This window comes from Falco peregrinus, chromosome 14, assembly GCF_023634155.1.
Source record: "Falco peregrinus isolate bFalPer1 chromosome 14, bFalPer1.pri, whole genome shotgun sequence".
NCBI classification, from domain to species: domain Eukaryota; kingdom Metazoa; phylum Chordata; class Aves; order Falconiformes; family Falconidae; genus Falco; species Falco peregrinus.
This window is the reverse complement of record NC_073734.1, coordinates 3,561,672-3,575,232: the sequence shown is the minus strand read 5'-3', so window position 1 is coordinate 3,575,232 and position 13,561 is coordinate 3,561,672. Positions and strand designations below refer to the sequence as shown.

General features: G+C 62.5%; 2 protein-coding genes across 5 annotated transcripts in view; one reads left to right on the top strand and one right to left on the bottom strand.

The window, feature by feature from the left end:
• Positions 1 to 452: 452 nt before the first annotated feature.
• NOB1 (NIN1 (RPN12) binding protein 1 homolog) lies at positions 453 to 3,264 on the bottom strand. Its single transcript, XM_055818747.1, has 9 exons — positions 3,108 to 3,264; positions 2,909 to 3,041; positions 2,677 to 2,810; positions 2,530 to 2,601; positions 2,289 to 2,426; positions 1,978 to 2,196; positions 1,530 to 1,627; positions 1,252 to 1,396; positions 453 to 1,033 (listed from the first exon to the last, which is right to left on the bottom strand). The coding sequence occupies exons 1-9, from the start codon at positions 3,183 to 3,185 to the stop codon at positions 764 to 766; spliced, it is 1,287 nt and encodes a 428-aa protein (XP_055674722.1). The 5' UTR covers positions 3,186 to 3,264; the 3' UTR covers positions 453 to 763.
• A 22-nt stretch (positions 3,265 to 3,286) lies between these two features.
• The window catches only part of WWP2 (WW domain containing E3 ubiquitin protein ligase 2), a 43,400-nt gene continuing 33,125 nt past the window's right edge, over positions 3,287 to 13,561 (top strand). For 2 of the 4 annotated variants that reach the window (XM_055818736.1, XM_055818734.1), the window contains exons 1-4: positions 3,287 to 3,340; positions 6,522 to 6,605; positions 7,312 to 7,459; positions 7,769 to 7,887. In XM_055818736.1, the coding sequence (XP_055674711.1) occupies positions 3,295 to 3,340; positions 6,522 to 6,605; positions 7,312 to 7,459; positions 7,769 to 7,887 (397 nt within the window). In that variant the 5' untranslated portion in view covers positions 3,287 to 3,294. Of the gene's footprint in view, positions 3,341 to 5,601; positions 5,780 to 5,926; positions 6,179 to 6,521; positions 6,606 to 7,311; positions 7,460 to 7,768; positions 7,888 to 13,561 lie in introns of those variants that run through there. The other 2 variants (XM_013297714.3, XM_055818735.1) reach the window with 2 other exon arrangements.

Sequence of the window (13,561 nt, the reverse complement as noted above, 5' to 3'; positions counted from 1 at the left end):
AGACCTGCTCCAGGGATGGTGACCTCTGGCAGTCAGTGCCTGTAATTTTGAAAAACTACAGCAGGCGTAAGAATCTGCAGCTGCCCCAGGAGATGGACAGAATGCTTTATTGTGGAAGTTTTAACTGGATTTATCCAAAAGGCTTTCCTCTGCACCCACTGCCCTGGGCAGCGCCCACTGCCACAGTCAGATGTGGCTGTCCTGCAGCGGGGCAAATGCAACCTCCTGCCACTGGCTTCTGCCCCTCTGGAGCTGCCAGCCCTGCTGCAAGCATTCATTATCCACCCATCTCATCAGTGTCACTGTGGTGCCACGGGACAAAAGAAAAATCCTGAGAAACCCTCCCTCCTCCCCAGTCTCCTCTTCTCGAGGCTCAGAGAAAGAGAGAAAGGCACAGGCCAGCCCGTGAGCCTGGCACAAGCAGCTGCACAAATGAGACAGAACCACGGTGCTGCCGGGTTTTGTGTTTATTAGCAATGCTGGCATTGCCAGGGGCCAAGGAGGGATGCTGCTACCACGGCCTGCTTCCCCCCGGCTCTGGCAGGCACCTCCAAACCCAACAACTCCCACCCCAGTCACTGCTGCTCTTCAGGCACCAGAGAAGCATGGCAGGAAAGGCCCCGGCCCCTGCCCAGGGCGGCTGTTCTCAGAAGGGCGTTGGGAGAGCCCTTGCCCCACCGGAGCTACTAGGCAGCAACACGCAAAGCACGGGCGGCTGGTCCTTCCCCTGCAGCACAGGCTGTGGTGGGCCCCGACCAGCCCTTCACCTCCTCTTCACAAACTTCTTTGTCACAGCGTTGGGATTGAGGCGCCTCCTGCCAGCACCCAGGGCTGCGTCCCGGATTTGCAGATTGGCTGCGCGGCTGTAGACGTCATTTTCCACAAAGGGTGAGACACTGGCGATGTAGTCGGGGTCAAAGACATTGGTTTTCTGCCTGGCCTTGCGGGACAGCCGCTGCTGTGGGAAGGGCTGGTCTTCCACCAGGTGAGGGTTGTTGGCGTGCTTCCCTCCTCGCGGGGCTGGCAGTGGGTACTGCCAAGAGAAAAGCAGTCATTAAACTCTTGCTCCAAGGGACTTCAAGGTGACTGCAGGCCTCTAGCAAACAGAGGAAACTAAGCCCAAAAGCCCTGGAGCCAAGGGGAACATCTGGAGGACAATCATGGCTTTGCTTTGATTCCCACCTGCCGGCCACAGGCCAGGCTTGCTTGTCCCAGCAGCAGCTGCCCTGTGCGTGATGTACAGCTACTCACCCTGAGCCCCCGGGGGTTCAGCACCTTGGGGTTGCGAGAGAAATGCATGTGGAGGCTCCCGTCATCGCTGACGCTCACTGCCACCTTCTTCAGGGTCTTGTTACCGCAGTGGGCACAGAAAACCTTGGTCATGTCTGAAGTGGTCCTGCAAGACAGGGACAAAAGGGGTTTACCGCTCCCTGGGCCACAGAATACAGGCTTAGCCCATGAGCGGGATCATCCAGCAAGCACCACGTGGCCGTGCCATAGGCAGTGCCGCTCTGTGCGCACACACTCACTTGAAGCAGCCATGGCAGCGGAGGATGTAGCTCCTGGCCTGGCGGATCAGCATGCCGTTCACTGCCAGCACGTGGAGGCCCATCTGCAGCAGCACATTCTGTAACAAGGAGGAAGAAACCACGATACCATGAGCTGGGATCAGCCGGGAGTTTTAACCAGGGTCTGCCAGCCCAGGCAGCAGGAGAGGCTGATGGAAGCGACACCAATGGGCTTTGTAGAGGTCTCTGCAATGGAGAGAACTGACTAGTTTTAGGATAAAAGGAGCTGTCACAACGCTCCTGTCACCCTGTCCAGGGAATGGGGCAATGTGCTCCTCCCTCCCCGTGTGCTGGTTTAACCAGCCCAGAGGTTTGAGCAATCTGAGACTCTGCCCTCAGCCCACCCTGCTGGCCCCTCGTGCTCTGGAGCCTGGAGCGGGTCCTGTGCTGGGCAGCCACCAGCACTCACCTGCATGGCAAAATCAGTGGTGACGCAGCCGACCTGGATACCGACGGGAGCAGTGTCACAGTGCCCCCTGTCCTGCTGGACCTGCTTGAGATTGCTAGGTGTTATCCAACCCTCATCGTCGCTCTCCTCATTGTCCTCCTCTTCATCAGCACTGGCCCCATTGTCAGAGCTCTGGTGCTCCTCAGTGGGCTCTGGGCTAACGGAGATGGCTTGAGCTTTCTGCGGTGGAGGAGACAGTCAGCTACGGCACCCGCAGCCGAAGAGGCTGGCCAGAAACCAGGGCAGTGAGGAGAGGAGGCTCTGGGTCTCACCAGCAGCTCCTGCAGCTCCTCCTCGATGCTGGGCAGGGGGGCTCGCCAGTAGAGGAAGGAGCTGAACTCATCGCACTCAGGTGGGACCACGCTCCTCTCGGGGCTGGGACGACGCTGACCCTTCCCCAGGCGCTTGTGCTGGGGGGACACACAGGGTGTCCCTCGGCCATGGCTGCTCGTGGGCTCTGCGAGGCCGCATGCCAGTGCCTTACCGTGGGAGCGCTGCGGCCCCGTCCCTTACCTTGGCGGGCAGGTGGAAGCCGGCGAGGTGCAGGGGGGCCTCGGGGTGCCGCGGGGTGGAGCTCAGCCGCACCTGGGGGAGCAGCGCAGGGGGTCGGCGGGGCCCCATACCGGGGGCGCGGCGGGGCACGGCGGTAGGGGGCCCTACCTTGTCCTGGGGCTCCCAGCGCAGGCAGCCGGGGCCGTCGGTCTCGGCCTGCAGCTGGCAGGTGAGAGCAAGCACCTGCAGGTCGGCAGCCGACAGGCTGGGGTAGTCGCCGGTCTTCTTGGAGAACTCGGTCACTGCGGGGCGGGCAGAGGGGCGCCGTGGGGCCGGGCTGGGGGGGGGCCCGGGCGGCGGGGAGCCGGGCCGGGGCGGGGGGGCTGGTGCCGGTACTCACCGAGGCGCAGGAGGTCGGGCCGCGGGCGGCGGAGGCGCAGCTCGCAGGGCAGCGCGGCGAGGCGGCGGCGGGTCGGCCTGTCACGGATCTCGGCCAGCACCTCGGGCACGGTGTACAGGTGCTGCGCGATGTCCTGCAGGCAGCGCCGTCAGACCGGCCCGGTGCCCCCGCCCCCCCCCGGCCCCCCGTACCCCGGTACCTGCAGTGGGGCGGCGCTCAGGAAGGCGCCGGTGTCGGCCACGACGTGCGCCACGCGCGCCATGGCGGCCCGTCCCATGGCCCCCCCCGGCCCCCGTAGTGGCCGCGCTGCCCGCTGGGAGCCGGGGTCCGGGCGGGGCACGCCGGGAGCTTCCGCGCGGCGTGGTCAGGTGACCGGCGCGTGTCACATGACGGCGGGTGCTGGAGCCGGAAGCGGGAGCGGAGCGGGCGCCGGTAACTCGGGCGGCGGGACGGGGCGGGGGCTGTCCAGGACGGCTCGGACCCACTCCTCAGGCGCTTCCCGCTGTGCGGGCAGGACCCGCCGGGGTGCCCCGGGGGCTGCTCAGCCGCGGGCTCTGCCCGCGCCGGGGCGGTACCGGCTTGGCCCGGTGAGGCCCGGGGCCGGCGCGGGGGTCTGCCCCGGCCGCTGCCATCTCTCCTCCGCACCGCCCGCCGCAGCGCTTTGCCTCCTCTCGCTCCTCGCGGCGGCCCTCTCTGCCCGGCCCGGTTCTTTGCCGGGCGAACCGGCAGCCGGCTCCAGCTGTGGGGCAGGACCCGGCCCGGTCCCGTGGGGGTGCCCGGTTGCCGGGCCGCTGTCCCGGCCGTGGCGCGGCCCCGCGGGTGAGCCTGGTGTTCGCGGGGAGGCGGCAGGGCTGCCCGCTTCCCCGGCGGTGAGGCCGGGCCGTCGGCAGCGGGAGCGGGGAGGGCAGGCCGCCGGCGGGGCAGGCCCGGGGCCGCGCTAGGGCCAGGCCAGCCCGGGAGAGGGCGAGGGCGGGCACAGGCCGGTGGGGAGGGGAGCGGCGCCCACCGCAGAGGGGTTTCCCGGTAGCTGAGGGGTGGTTAACTTGGCCGGGGACATTAAAACAGGCGATAGCGACATGTAGAATCAGGGAAAAAGAAAAGCGGAAAAAGAGTCAAGGTTTAAGAGCAGGAAGGAGAGAGGCTGCCCAGACGGGACGGCTGTGTCACCTCACGGGCAGGTGCGCTGAGGAAAGCAGCGGCCGGGCGGCCCCAGGGCCCTCTGGTGCCACAGGGTGCCCAGGCGGCTCTGGGGGCACGGGGCAGGCACGTGGGGCCCAGCAGGAGTGGGGGAGAGCGGCAGGGCTGCGAGGGGACGCATGTGCAGCGTAGGGGCCGGGAAGGGGAAATGCCTTGGTGACAGACAGCGCTCGGTGGTTAGCGCACCCCGGGTCACCTGGGACAGTGGGCAGAGGGCGTCAGGGCCGGTGAGGCTGGCAGCACCGGGGGGTGGTTGGAGCAGAGGCAAAGAAGCGCCGGTGGCTGCGAGGGAGGAGCAGGGTCCAGAGTCCCCGCTGCAGGGGAGCGAGCCTTGGGTCCTGCTGTAGTAACTGCGCGGCGCAAGTCGCCAGTGTTAGTGTGACAACAGCCCTAAGGACGGGCGCGCTAGTCGGTCCAGCCTGGGGCTGGGCACAGGCTGGTGCAGGGGTGCTGCGCAGCTGGCTGTTCTCTGCGGGCCACCTTAATGGCACTAGTGAAATGAGCGGTGGTGCGGAGCTGGGGAGTCATAACAAACACAAGGAATAACAATATCCTAAGGGAAGGTTGGGGTGATCTGTGGGCCAGGATAATTGGACTAGGAGTAGGTGTAGTAATAGTAAGTGCAATTAGGCTCGTGAAAGATCTCCCTCTCTAAGTCGGCTGCCCCACTAACAAGGGGGCAGAGATCACCACGTGTTAGCGAGCCTCCAGCCACTGTCTGACAGAGCCAAAACAGCAGCAAGGCTGGTACCAAGTGAGGCTTTCCAGGCAGAGAGGGGTTTGTACAAGGCACCAGCCAGGCCTCGGCTGAGTGTGGGGCACTGGACAGGTTTGCCAGGTTGTGCGGGGGGGTGGGGTGGGGGTGTGAGGTCACATGGAGATGGAGAGCAGAGGCCTTGATTCACAAGAGGGCATTTAAACAGGAACCTGGCTTTGCAGTGGAGCTTGGTAAGGTCTAATGAGAATGTGGGGAGAGGGGCAGGGAAGACAGACTCCTGCACAAGGAGGGAGGTGGCAGAGGCTGGAACAGCTGGAGGTCTCATCTCCCCTTTTCATACTTCCCTCCCGCTCATCAGGATGGTGAGAGGCTGGCAGGCACTCTGGTCTAGGGCCAGGCAGGAGGGGTGCTCTTGGCTTTGGTGGCTTGGGAGGGGAATCACATATGACCCTGTCTGAGCCCTTGCTGCCCTGGGCAACAGTATTGAGGCTCCTCTGCTCCTGTGCAGAGGTGGGCAACAAATGTTCCTTATCTGCCATGCTGTGTCAGGGGCTTGCGCATGCAGGGACCCTCTGGTCTGTGACCTTGACGGTCCACAGGCGCCTGTGCTCTGCACATCATCTCCAGCTCCTCTGCCTGGGAAGTGCAGAGAGGAGGACTGCTGCCCGCAGGCTTAGGAGGATGGTGTGAGTCAATAGCTGACTCTGTGGTCCCAGGCCAAGCACCTCGTGCTTCTGCGTGATACGTGACCTCATACTTCTATTTTGTGGTCAGTCGTTTTAGCAGAGGTGCCCAATCACATATTCCATGAGCATCCCTGAGTGTTACAGCTTGTGTCCTTCCTGCCTGCTCCCTGTCCCTGCTGGGTGACTCCAGGGAAAAGCTGCAGCAGAAGGGGCAGGGGGAAGCGCTGTGCCTGCGGTGACAGTGACGTGGTGCCGGAGAGCGAGAAAGTGGTGAGCACTTGGGGAAGTGGAGGTCTGGGCTCGCAGCCTGCTCTGCAGTATGATCCTTCTGTATGTTCAGAGCAGCTGTGGTCTTTGTCCCTTCCACAGTGTGTTAGGATAGATGAGACCAATTTTTCTGTGGGGTTTTGTTGCCAGGAGGAGACCCAGGCTGCCCTCGAGGGATGCGGCTGCTTCCCTGTACTGTGACCAGACCTTCCTCTACTCTGCGGTTGTCACTGTCTCATCCTTTCCGAGGGACCCCTTGTGCTGTGGCCACGCAGGCTGCTCCTGAGCCAGTGTTGCTGCTCAGCGGCACAGAGCAGGGTGTGAGGCTGTGTATCTGCTGAAGGGTTTGGAGGGTGCTCTGTCCTCACGCCGGCTGTGACTGGCAGTCATCTTTGGGTCAGGGTAAGCTGCAGCTGCCTAAGTAGGGTGCCCAGAGGGCTGAGTGTTGCCCAGCTCGGCTCAGATATCTTCAGGCCATGGTGGCACCACTGAAGGGAGATTCTTCTCCCTAGGACGCAGCGTTTCTGTTGCCTGTGGTGTAAGGCTGGTTTACCAGGAGTGAGAGGGAACCTGTGTTTACTGGGCATGTGCATATCAGTGGCCAAGTCTCCCTGCTGTGTGGGTCACTTGCAGTGGCAGCCAGGCTGTGTTTGGGCCCAGAGAGGCTGGACCCCCCCAGTGCAGCCCCAGCTTCCTGCACAGGATGGGATCGGTGCTGAGGTGTCTCCTGTCTCTCTGCTTCCAGCTAGGGGTGATGCCATGGCCGCTGCGAGCTCCAGCAGGGCCAGGGCTGGGCCACCCTGCGAGAAGTCCCAGCTCTCTGTGAAAGGTGGGTCCCACTGCCTCGCTGGAGGTGGGGCTGGGGGTCCCGCGGTGGGGAGTCTGGATTTTGGGTGCGTCTGGTCCAGGTATGCTGCCTGCGCCCCAGGCTGGGAGATCTCGTGGGGAGCAAGGGCTGGGGCTGGCCAGCACTGCCCCGCGTTCCACGGGTGCCCAGGGAAGCTGGGCAGCCATCGGCTGGGCTCTGCCGCTTCCTCTCCCCGCTGCTGGTGGGACGTGGCTCTGTGGCCCGGCCAGGGCCGCGTTGGTGCTCCCGTGGCCGCGAGATGGCTCCCAACGCCTGGAGCTGCGTCCCTTGGAGCTCCGTCCCGGTCTCTGCCCCGCAGCCCCTGCGCAGGGCACTGCTGGCCTGGGGGGTCCCTCTGCCCAGCGGCTCTGGCAGAACCCCTTTGCCCCCAGCTTGCTCACCAACCCTGGGGTAGGTAGGGCCTTGTCTGCGGGGACTGTGACACTCCTGCAGCGTGTGGGTGAAGCTGGGGACAGGCAGTGAGCAGGGGCTGGGGGCAGGAGCACCTGCATCTGGCCATTGCTGCCATCAGGAGAATCACTTCCTGCTCCCTGCACCCCCCCCCCGCCCGCCCGGCTGAAAGCAGTTTGACTCTGCAGCGAGTCCTGGCACCCCGAGCTGGCAGGGGGGTGGGGGGTGGAGGACACCCCTGCAGCTGCCTGACCCTCTGCCTGTCCCCTCTGCCCAGTTGTATCTGTGAAGCCCAAGGCACACAGCCGCCCGTCCCGCATGAACTGCTACGTGGAGGTGTCAGGCGATGGGCTGCCCAGTGAGACCAAGAAGACGGGGAAACAGATTGGGAGCTCTGAGCTGCTGTGGAACGAGACCCTTGTCCTGTAAGTCTACGTGACCCACCTGGTGTGGGTCTGATGCCGGCGATGGCCCCGTGCTCCCTGGGGTACCCCACTGTGCTGTTGGCTGGAGCTGCTCAGATGCTGGTGATCTTTGCCCCCAGCAGATGAGGACACTGGCAGGCAGAGCCAGGCTGGAGGGCAGGGTGTTTGGGCAGGGTGTCTGCCATTGCCCTGTGGCCTTGCCCATCTCCCTCTGCTCCCTGGCTTTGGCCAGGGGAGAGCACTGCCTGTTCCCCAGGCATGGAGCAGGGATGCAGCCATCATGACAGCCCCTTTCTCTGGTCTCGGCAGGAACGTCACAGCTCAGAGCCACTTGGACCTGAAGGTGTGGAGCTGCCATACCCTGAGGAACGAGCTGCTGGGCACCGCCTCCATCAGCCTCAGCAACCTGCTGAAGAGTGGTGGGAAACGTATGTACGAGCCAGACCCCACCAGGGTCCCTCAGCTTCCACCCTGGCTGGAGCCCCCCTACCCCACCGGGTCCTGCCGCCTCGCCTGCCCCTAGGTGCTCGGTGGGGAGGAGAGGTGGTGGCTGCCACGGCTCCCGTGCAGTCCCCCGCCCCGGGAGGGAACAAGGCACCATTGTGTGCCCTGGGCCGCCTGTTGGGGCTGGGGGGCGGGGGCGTGACGGAAGCCATACCTCCGTTAGCCAGGGTGCTGCAGCCTGTGAGGAAGCACAAACCCCTCAGCTATTTGCTGCCATTTGTGGTCGCCAGAGTGTGGCTCATGACAGCAGCTACTGCATAAAGGCAGCCATTCAGGGCCTGGGCCGCGCAAGCGGCTGCGTGGGGCTGGAAAAGGCTCGCTCTGTCTTTTCCAAGCAAAGCTCCACCACTTGCAAGAGACAGACCTGGTATTGAGCGGGGAGAGGGGCCTCCCGTGCCCTAGGGGTATATGGGGCTCGTTCAAACTACTCTCCCCCATGCCAGGGTCTGGGGTGAGCCGCTTCTGGCGCTGCCAGCTGCAGGCTACGAAACCGCAGCAGTGTCCCTGCTGTGCTCCCTGTGGTGGGCAGGCTGCTGTGCCCCCAGGTGGCACCTTGTCTTGCCGGGGCAGCGAGGGCTGTGGGGAGCTGTGCTGCTGCCGCCATTGTCTCGCAAAGCCCTCGAGGACCTGAATGTCCATCCCGGGTCGTTGTGGGGCTAGGCTGCCTGTTGTTTGGGCTGTTGCTGCCAGACAGCGGTGGGGGTCTCTGCCCTGGGGCACACTCTCCTGCAGCTTTTTCTTCCCGAGGTGTGCAGATGCTGTGCTGGAGCAGGCACTGCTGCTCCCGCCCTACCTGCTCCTCTGCAGGGGCACAATCGGCTCTTTCATTAGCAGGCGTCCCAGGGGGCTATGTGGAAAATGAATGGAAAAGGCAACTGGCTGTTCTAGCTTGTCCATTAACATCCACCAGAAAAAACGTGTCAGATTTTTCCTTGACACGGTGGACTGGGAGGGAGGACTCTTAAAGCTGCAGAGCCTGCCCTGCCCTGCCAGGAAGGTGCTGCTGTGGGCTGGGGGCAGCCGGCACTCCCTGGGTGAGCCATGTGCTTTTGTCTGCCTGCCTTGCCTAGCCTGGCGTCTGCTTCCTCTTCTCTGCAGACTCAGTGCTTGGCCTTTGGGCTTTGCTGCAGCTCTGAGTGGGCCAGAGACTGCTGCTGGTGCCCTGAAGGTCCTGTGGGAGCCTAGGTGCCTGGGAGACCCTTTTCTTGAGAGGGCTCCTTGCCTGTCGAGAGGAGGGGAGCCTGTTCCCTCCGCCTGCCAGCCCAGGGAAGTGGCCAGGTCATGCAAAGGCATGTAAAGAGCATTTGGGATTTTGAGCTATCCCGAGTCAGATACTTCGTGTCCTAATGCAGCCTGTGACCCTCTTCCTGGGGAAGGCAGCGAAATGCAGGGGCCTGGCCATCTTCTCCCCCTCCTGGGAAGCACTCAGCAGGAGCGTGCCTTTCCCAAGGCTGCTCCTGCTGGGCAGCAGACCCCTTTCTGGCTTAGTTGGGTTTGTCATGGTTTTGGTGAGACTTTCTGTTAAGTTACTGTATGTGAGTGTAGCTGTGGGCTTTTGTTTGTGTTCCTGCAGTTGTTCTACTTGGTGCAGAAGAACTGTTCCGGTTGCCCTGCTTTTGGGCAGGGGTGGTATTCTGGCTGCCGGTGGTATCCATGGCAGTGCGTGCAGGCCTGCCGCCTGCCAGGGAAACGCTGGAGTTCCCCCTGTTCTTTCTGTTGGCTCTCCTGCCAAGCACGCTGCGCTTCAGGTGAAAGGTGGAAAGCCTTGGCTCTGAGGCTTGGAGCCTGGAAAAGAGGGGTCAGTGATGAGCCCGGTCAGGCCTGAGCTCCCAAGGAAGGTGGGGAGAGCCTGCTGGAGCTAACAGCCCGAGCTGTTGGACAGGAGCTGCTGCTCCGGGTGGGTCCAGCCTTGCTTTTGGGGTTGCAGTGCTTCTCACTGCCTTGGCAGGTGCCTCCAGGGCCTCTCCTCTGGCAGGCAGCACCCTCCTGCTTTCGGAGGGGATTGACCAGGGAGATGGAGAGGTGGGTAAGAATGGGCTCAATCACAGAAAATGAGCTGGAGCCTTCCACAGAGCTGAGCTGCTCCCAGGGCTCCTGTAAAACAGCTAATTTGCAATGGCACAGCCCCCTGCCCTGGCCCCGAGCTGCTGCCTGCTGCAAAGGCACCTCTTTGTTCCCAGGCTCTGGGAGCTCCTCGCCCACTCCTCCTGCAAGGTCGGAGGAACGACCCCAGGAGCCCTGTGCCAACGGTCTGTGTGGAAGCCCATACTGGGCCTTGATGGTTTCTGCTGGTGCCCCTGTGCGCCGAGCAGTGTATGTCTGTGCAGGCACTGAGTAAGCCAGGCTGCAGCTCGCAAATGGAAGTGCTCGCTTTTATTGCTCACTGCTCGGGTTGCAAGTTACATCAACAGGCTCCTGTTTCTTGAGTGGCACCACATGCCAGGGTTTTACAGATCCTGCAGAGCCTTTTCCTTCCCTGCTGCTGTGCCCCAGGCAGAGCTGCTGGAGCTGCGGCCTCGTGGGAGCCTCCAGGAAGCCAGCAGCAAACCCCCAAACCTCTGGAAAGCTGCAGATTGCCGCCCCCCCCCCCCCCCCCATCACGGATGGGATGTCAAAGGAGCTCTGCTGCGTGCCCCAGCAGCAAAGGCTCTGAGTGAGGAGCTATGACGGCAAAGGCTCAGAGCAGCTGAGGTGACTGCTCAGTGAGCCGGCTCCATCCTCCTGGGCCATAGTCTCATAAAACTGGTCATCCAAGCGCGTGAGTCACTGCGGGTGGGACTGTGTCTGCCCTGCATCACCTTTCAGGTGTCGTGTCCTGAGTGTTCTGCAGAGCTGATGGCGCTGTGACCACCAGCCCTGTGCCCTGGCCACCCCCAGGCTCTCTGGGTGGGAGGCTGCTCTCTGTGCCCCTGTCAGCCAGTGGGCAGGGTCTGCTGGCTCCTGCCCTGCCCTGGAAGGGCTGTTCTGCAGGTGCCAGCTGTGCCTGGTCAGAGACAGCGGGCTTCTTGGCTTTCTGCTCCTATCTTGTCTTCCCTCCCAGGGCTGTGATGGTTCAGAGGAAAGAAGCAGAAGTCTGAGATCATCCTGGTTATACCTGGCAGATAAATGGAGTGGGACACAGTTGTCCCTAAGTCACTGGTGGCTGAGACTGGGTCAGCAGCATGGACAAAGCTTCCCACTGCCTGGGGTGACTCTTATGTGTTACCTGGGACAGTAAAAATTGTCCCTTCCCCTACAGTCTGGGTTCCTCCTTGGTTTAGGGATGGCTGTGGGAAGTCTAACTGTCCCCCAGCTCCTTCCCAGAGGGCCTGTAGCCACAGCATGGAGTCATTCCTTTGGCTGCAGATCCTGAACAAAGTGTAAGCTAGTCTTCCCACGCCGAGCACCAGGGAGGTGGGTGCTGCCCACTCACCAGCCCTGAGCTTGGGTTAGCGTGGGGGTGCCTGGCACCCGGGGGAAGCTGGTATGGCTCTGTGCTCCCACTGATGCTGACAGCGAGCGGCCCCGCTGATGGTGTTGCTGCCCTGCCTTTTCTGTCTGGTGCCAGGGTGATTTCAGGGCAGAGTCCTGGCTCTGGGGTTTGATTCTTCTGTGGATTGATGGCATGGCAAGTAGGTTGCTGGCTGGAGCGTCTGGTTTTCGGGGTAGCCCAGAGGATCTGCTTATCTTCCGTTGGCATAAGCAGCAGTCCTGGCTGCTCCACGGGGAGCTGCTCTTGAGGGGCGATGGTGAATGCAGCTTTGATTGTGTGGAGCCGTTTAAGTGGAAACTGGCCTTTGCATCCAATGGAACTGTGCAAAGAGGGTTTGGGGAGCTGAGAAGGGTGGGAAGCATTGCCCGCCTGTCTGTCTGGAAGTTTTCCTGGCTGCGTGCACGAAGATGGAGCCACCTCACCCAGGGAAGAGGTAGAGGGGCTGCCCACTCCCATGTGGCAGCTCTCTGGTGCTTGTGCCCATGGGTGTCAGACGTGTGTGGTTCCTGGAGGTCCCGGAGGGCTCGGGCTTGGGCTCAGCTTGGGGCCGTTATTGCACTGGCTGCTACCAGCCTTATTTTGTGGAACCGTAAATCCGCTTAATGGACTGGGTGGGAATTCCAGCTCACCTTCGCTAAATGGGAGCTCTGATGCTGTGTGCAGGGCACTGGAAGTAGCTGAACTGAGACCTTATTCAGGACCAAATCACCCCCCGACCCCCTCCCAAAATAATAATAATCCCTCTGACATTCTGGCTGCCGACAGGACACAGGCAGCCTTTGTGCTCAGCCATTCAGGGGACCCTCTGTTGGTGCAACAGCAATGTCCCTTTGTGCGTCCCGCGTGCTGGATGGGGACAGTGAATGGAAGGTTCTGCTAGTGTTTATTTTCTTTAAAAAAGCTGAAGGGGGTGGAGAGGGGGAGAAGGAAGCCGGCTGGGAGGTTCATGTTCACATCCTCCACTTGGAGACACCTTGTCTTTGCTCCTGCGCTGCCGCCCCCTCGGCTGGGCGCCCGCACAATGAGGGCTTGTGCGGCTCCGGCGGGGAGAGCAGCGCGCTCGGCTGCCGGGTGCTCGCAGGGGGGGATGGAGGGGACCCCTGGAGCGTGTGGGCACGACTTCCGTACGGCTCGGAGAAAATGCAAATTCCTATGGCTTGGAGCAGCCAGGGAGGAACAGGGTCTGGATTTGTTCTGGTTTTTGGCCGCGCTCAGTAGCATCTTCTGTCTCGGGCTCTTAAAACCGATGGTGAGATCGGTTCCCCTTGGAAGCAAAGTGAAAGCAACTCCTTTAGGCAGAGGGGTAAGACCAGGCTTAGCAGAATCCCTTGTCTGATCATGGGCAGGTAGCGAGTGACAGAGTTGGGCTCCAACCTCTGTGCTATGCCCCCGTGAGCATGTGCTCCAGCCGTGCCTGGACCCTGGGTGCTGAGGGGACGTGTGCTTCCTTGGCATTGAAAACCTGAGACTCTTTCATGAGATCCACAAGTGCAGCCTGCCCCGCAGCCCTGCCTTCACAGCACACCCTGTGGCTCTGGGCTTCGGGGTGCCTGTGGAGCGCCCTGTGGGGCAGAGACCCCTCGGAGGAGGTGGTGGTGAATCCCAGCACCAGGCTGCCTGCCCTGTGGCTGGGCTCCCCCTCACAGTGCTGGCTGGCTTGGAGGATGGATGGCTACCAGCCATGGGCCAGTGCATGTGGTGTGAGTGCCAGACACCTTTGCCATCCCTTCGCAGCTGCGCGAGGCCGGCAGGCGTTCCATGGGGAGCAGCAGCTCCGGCCGGGGAAGGAGGGCAGGAGCCTGTCTCCAGGCGGTATGAGAGGTGTGTGGCTGCTTCTGGTCCTGGCAGTGGCCAAGCTGGTGCGCAGCAGCACCGTGGTCTCTGTGCCTTCACCCCAGTGCTGTCAAGGGCTGGGCTGGCCGCTGGGAGCCATAGGTGCGGTTTGGGTGGCACTTGCACACCCTGGCACCCCGCCAGCGTGTCTCACCCCAGAGCTAGAGGTGGGACAAGGGGTCTGTGGGGAGTGTGTTCCCATCCTCCTCCTGCTCCCGCTGGCAGGTACCACACCCTGTCCCCACTGCAAACCAGGACAAAGCAGGTTGCTAAAAAATGGTGCCGTTGTCATG

Bases quoted from the DNA above. Each gene is read 5' to 3' on its own strand.
- NOB1 (XM_055818747.1), bottom strand. From the start codon at position 3,185: ATGGGACGGGCCGCCATGGCGCGCGTGGCGCACGTCGTGGCCGACACC. The intron at 2,602-2,676 runs GTAGGGCCCCCT...CTGCTCCCCCAG, and splicing joins GCTGGGAGCCCCAGGACAAG to GTGCGGCTGAGCTCCACCCC. The intron at 1,034-1,251 runs GTGAGTAGCTGT...TTCTCTTGGCAG, and splicing joins TGAACCCCCGGGGGCTCAGG to TACCCACTGCCAGCCCCGCG.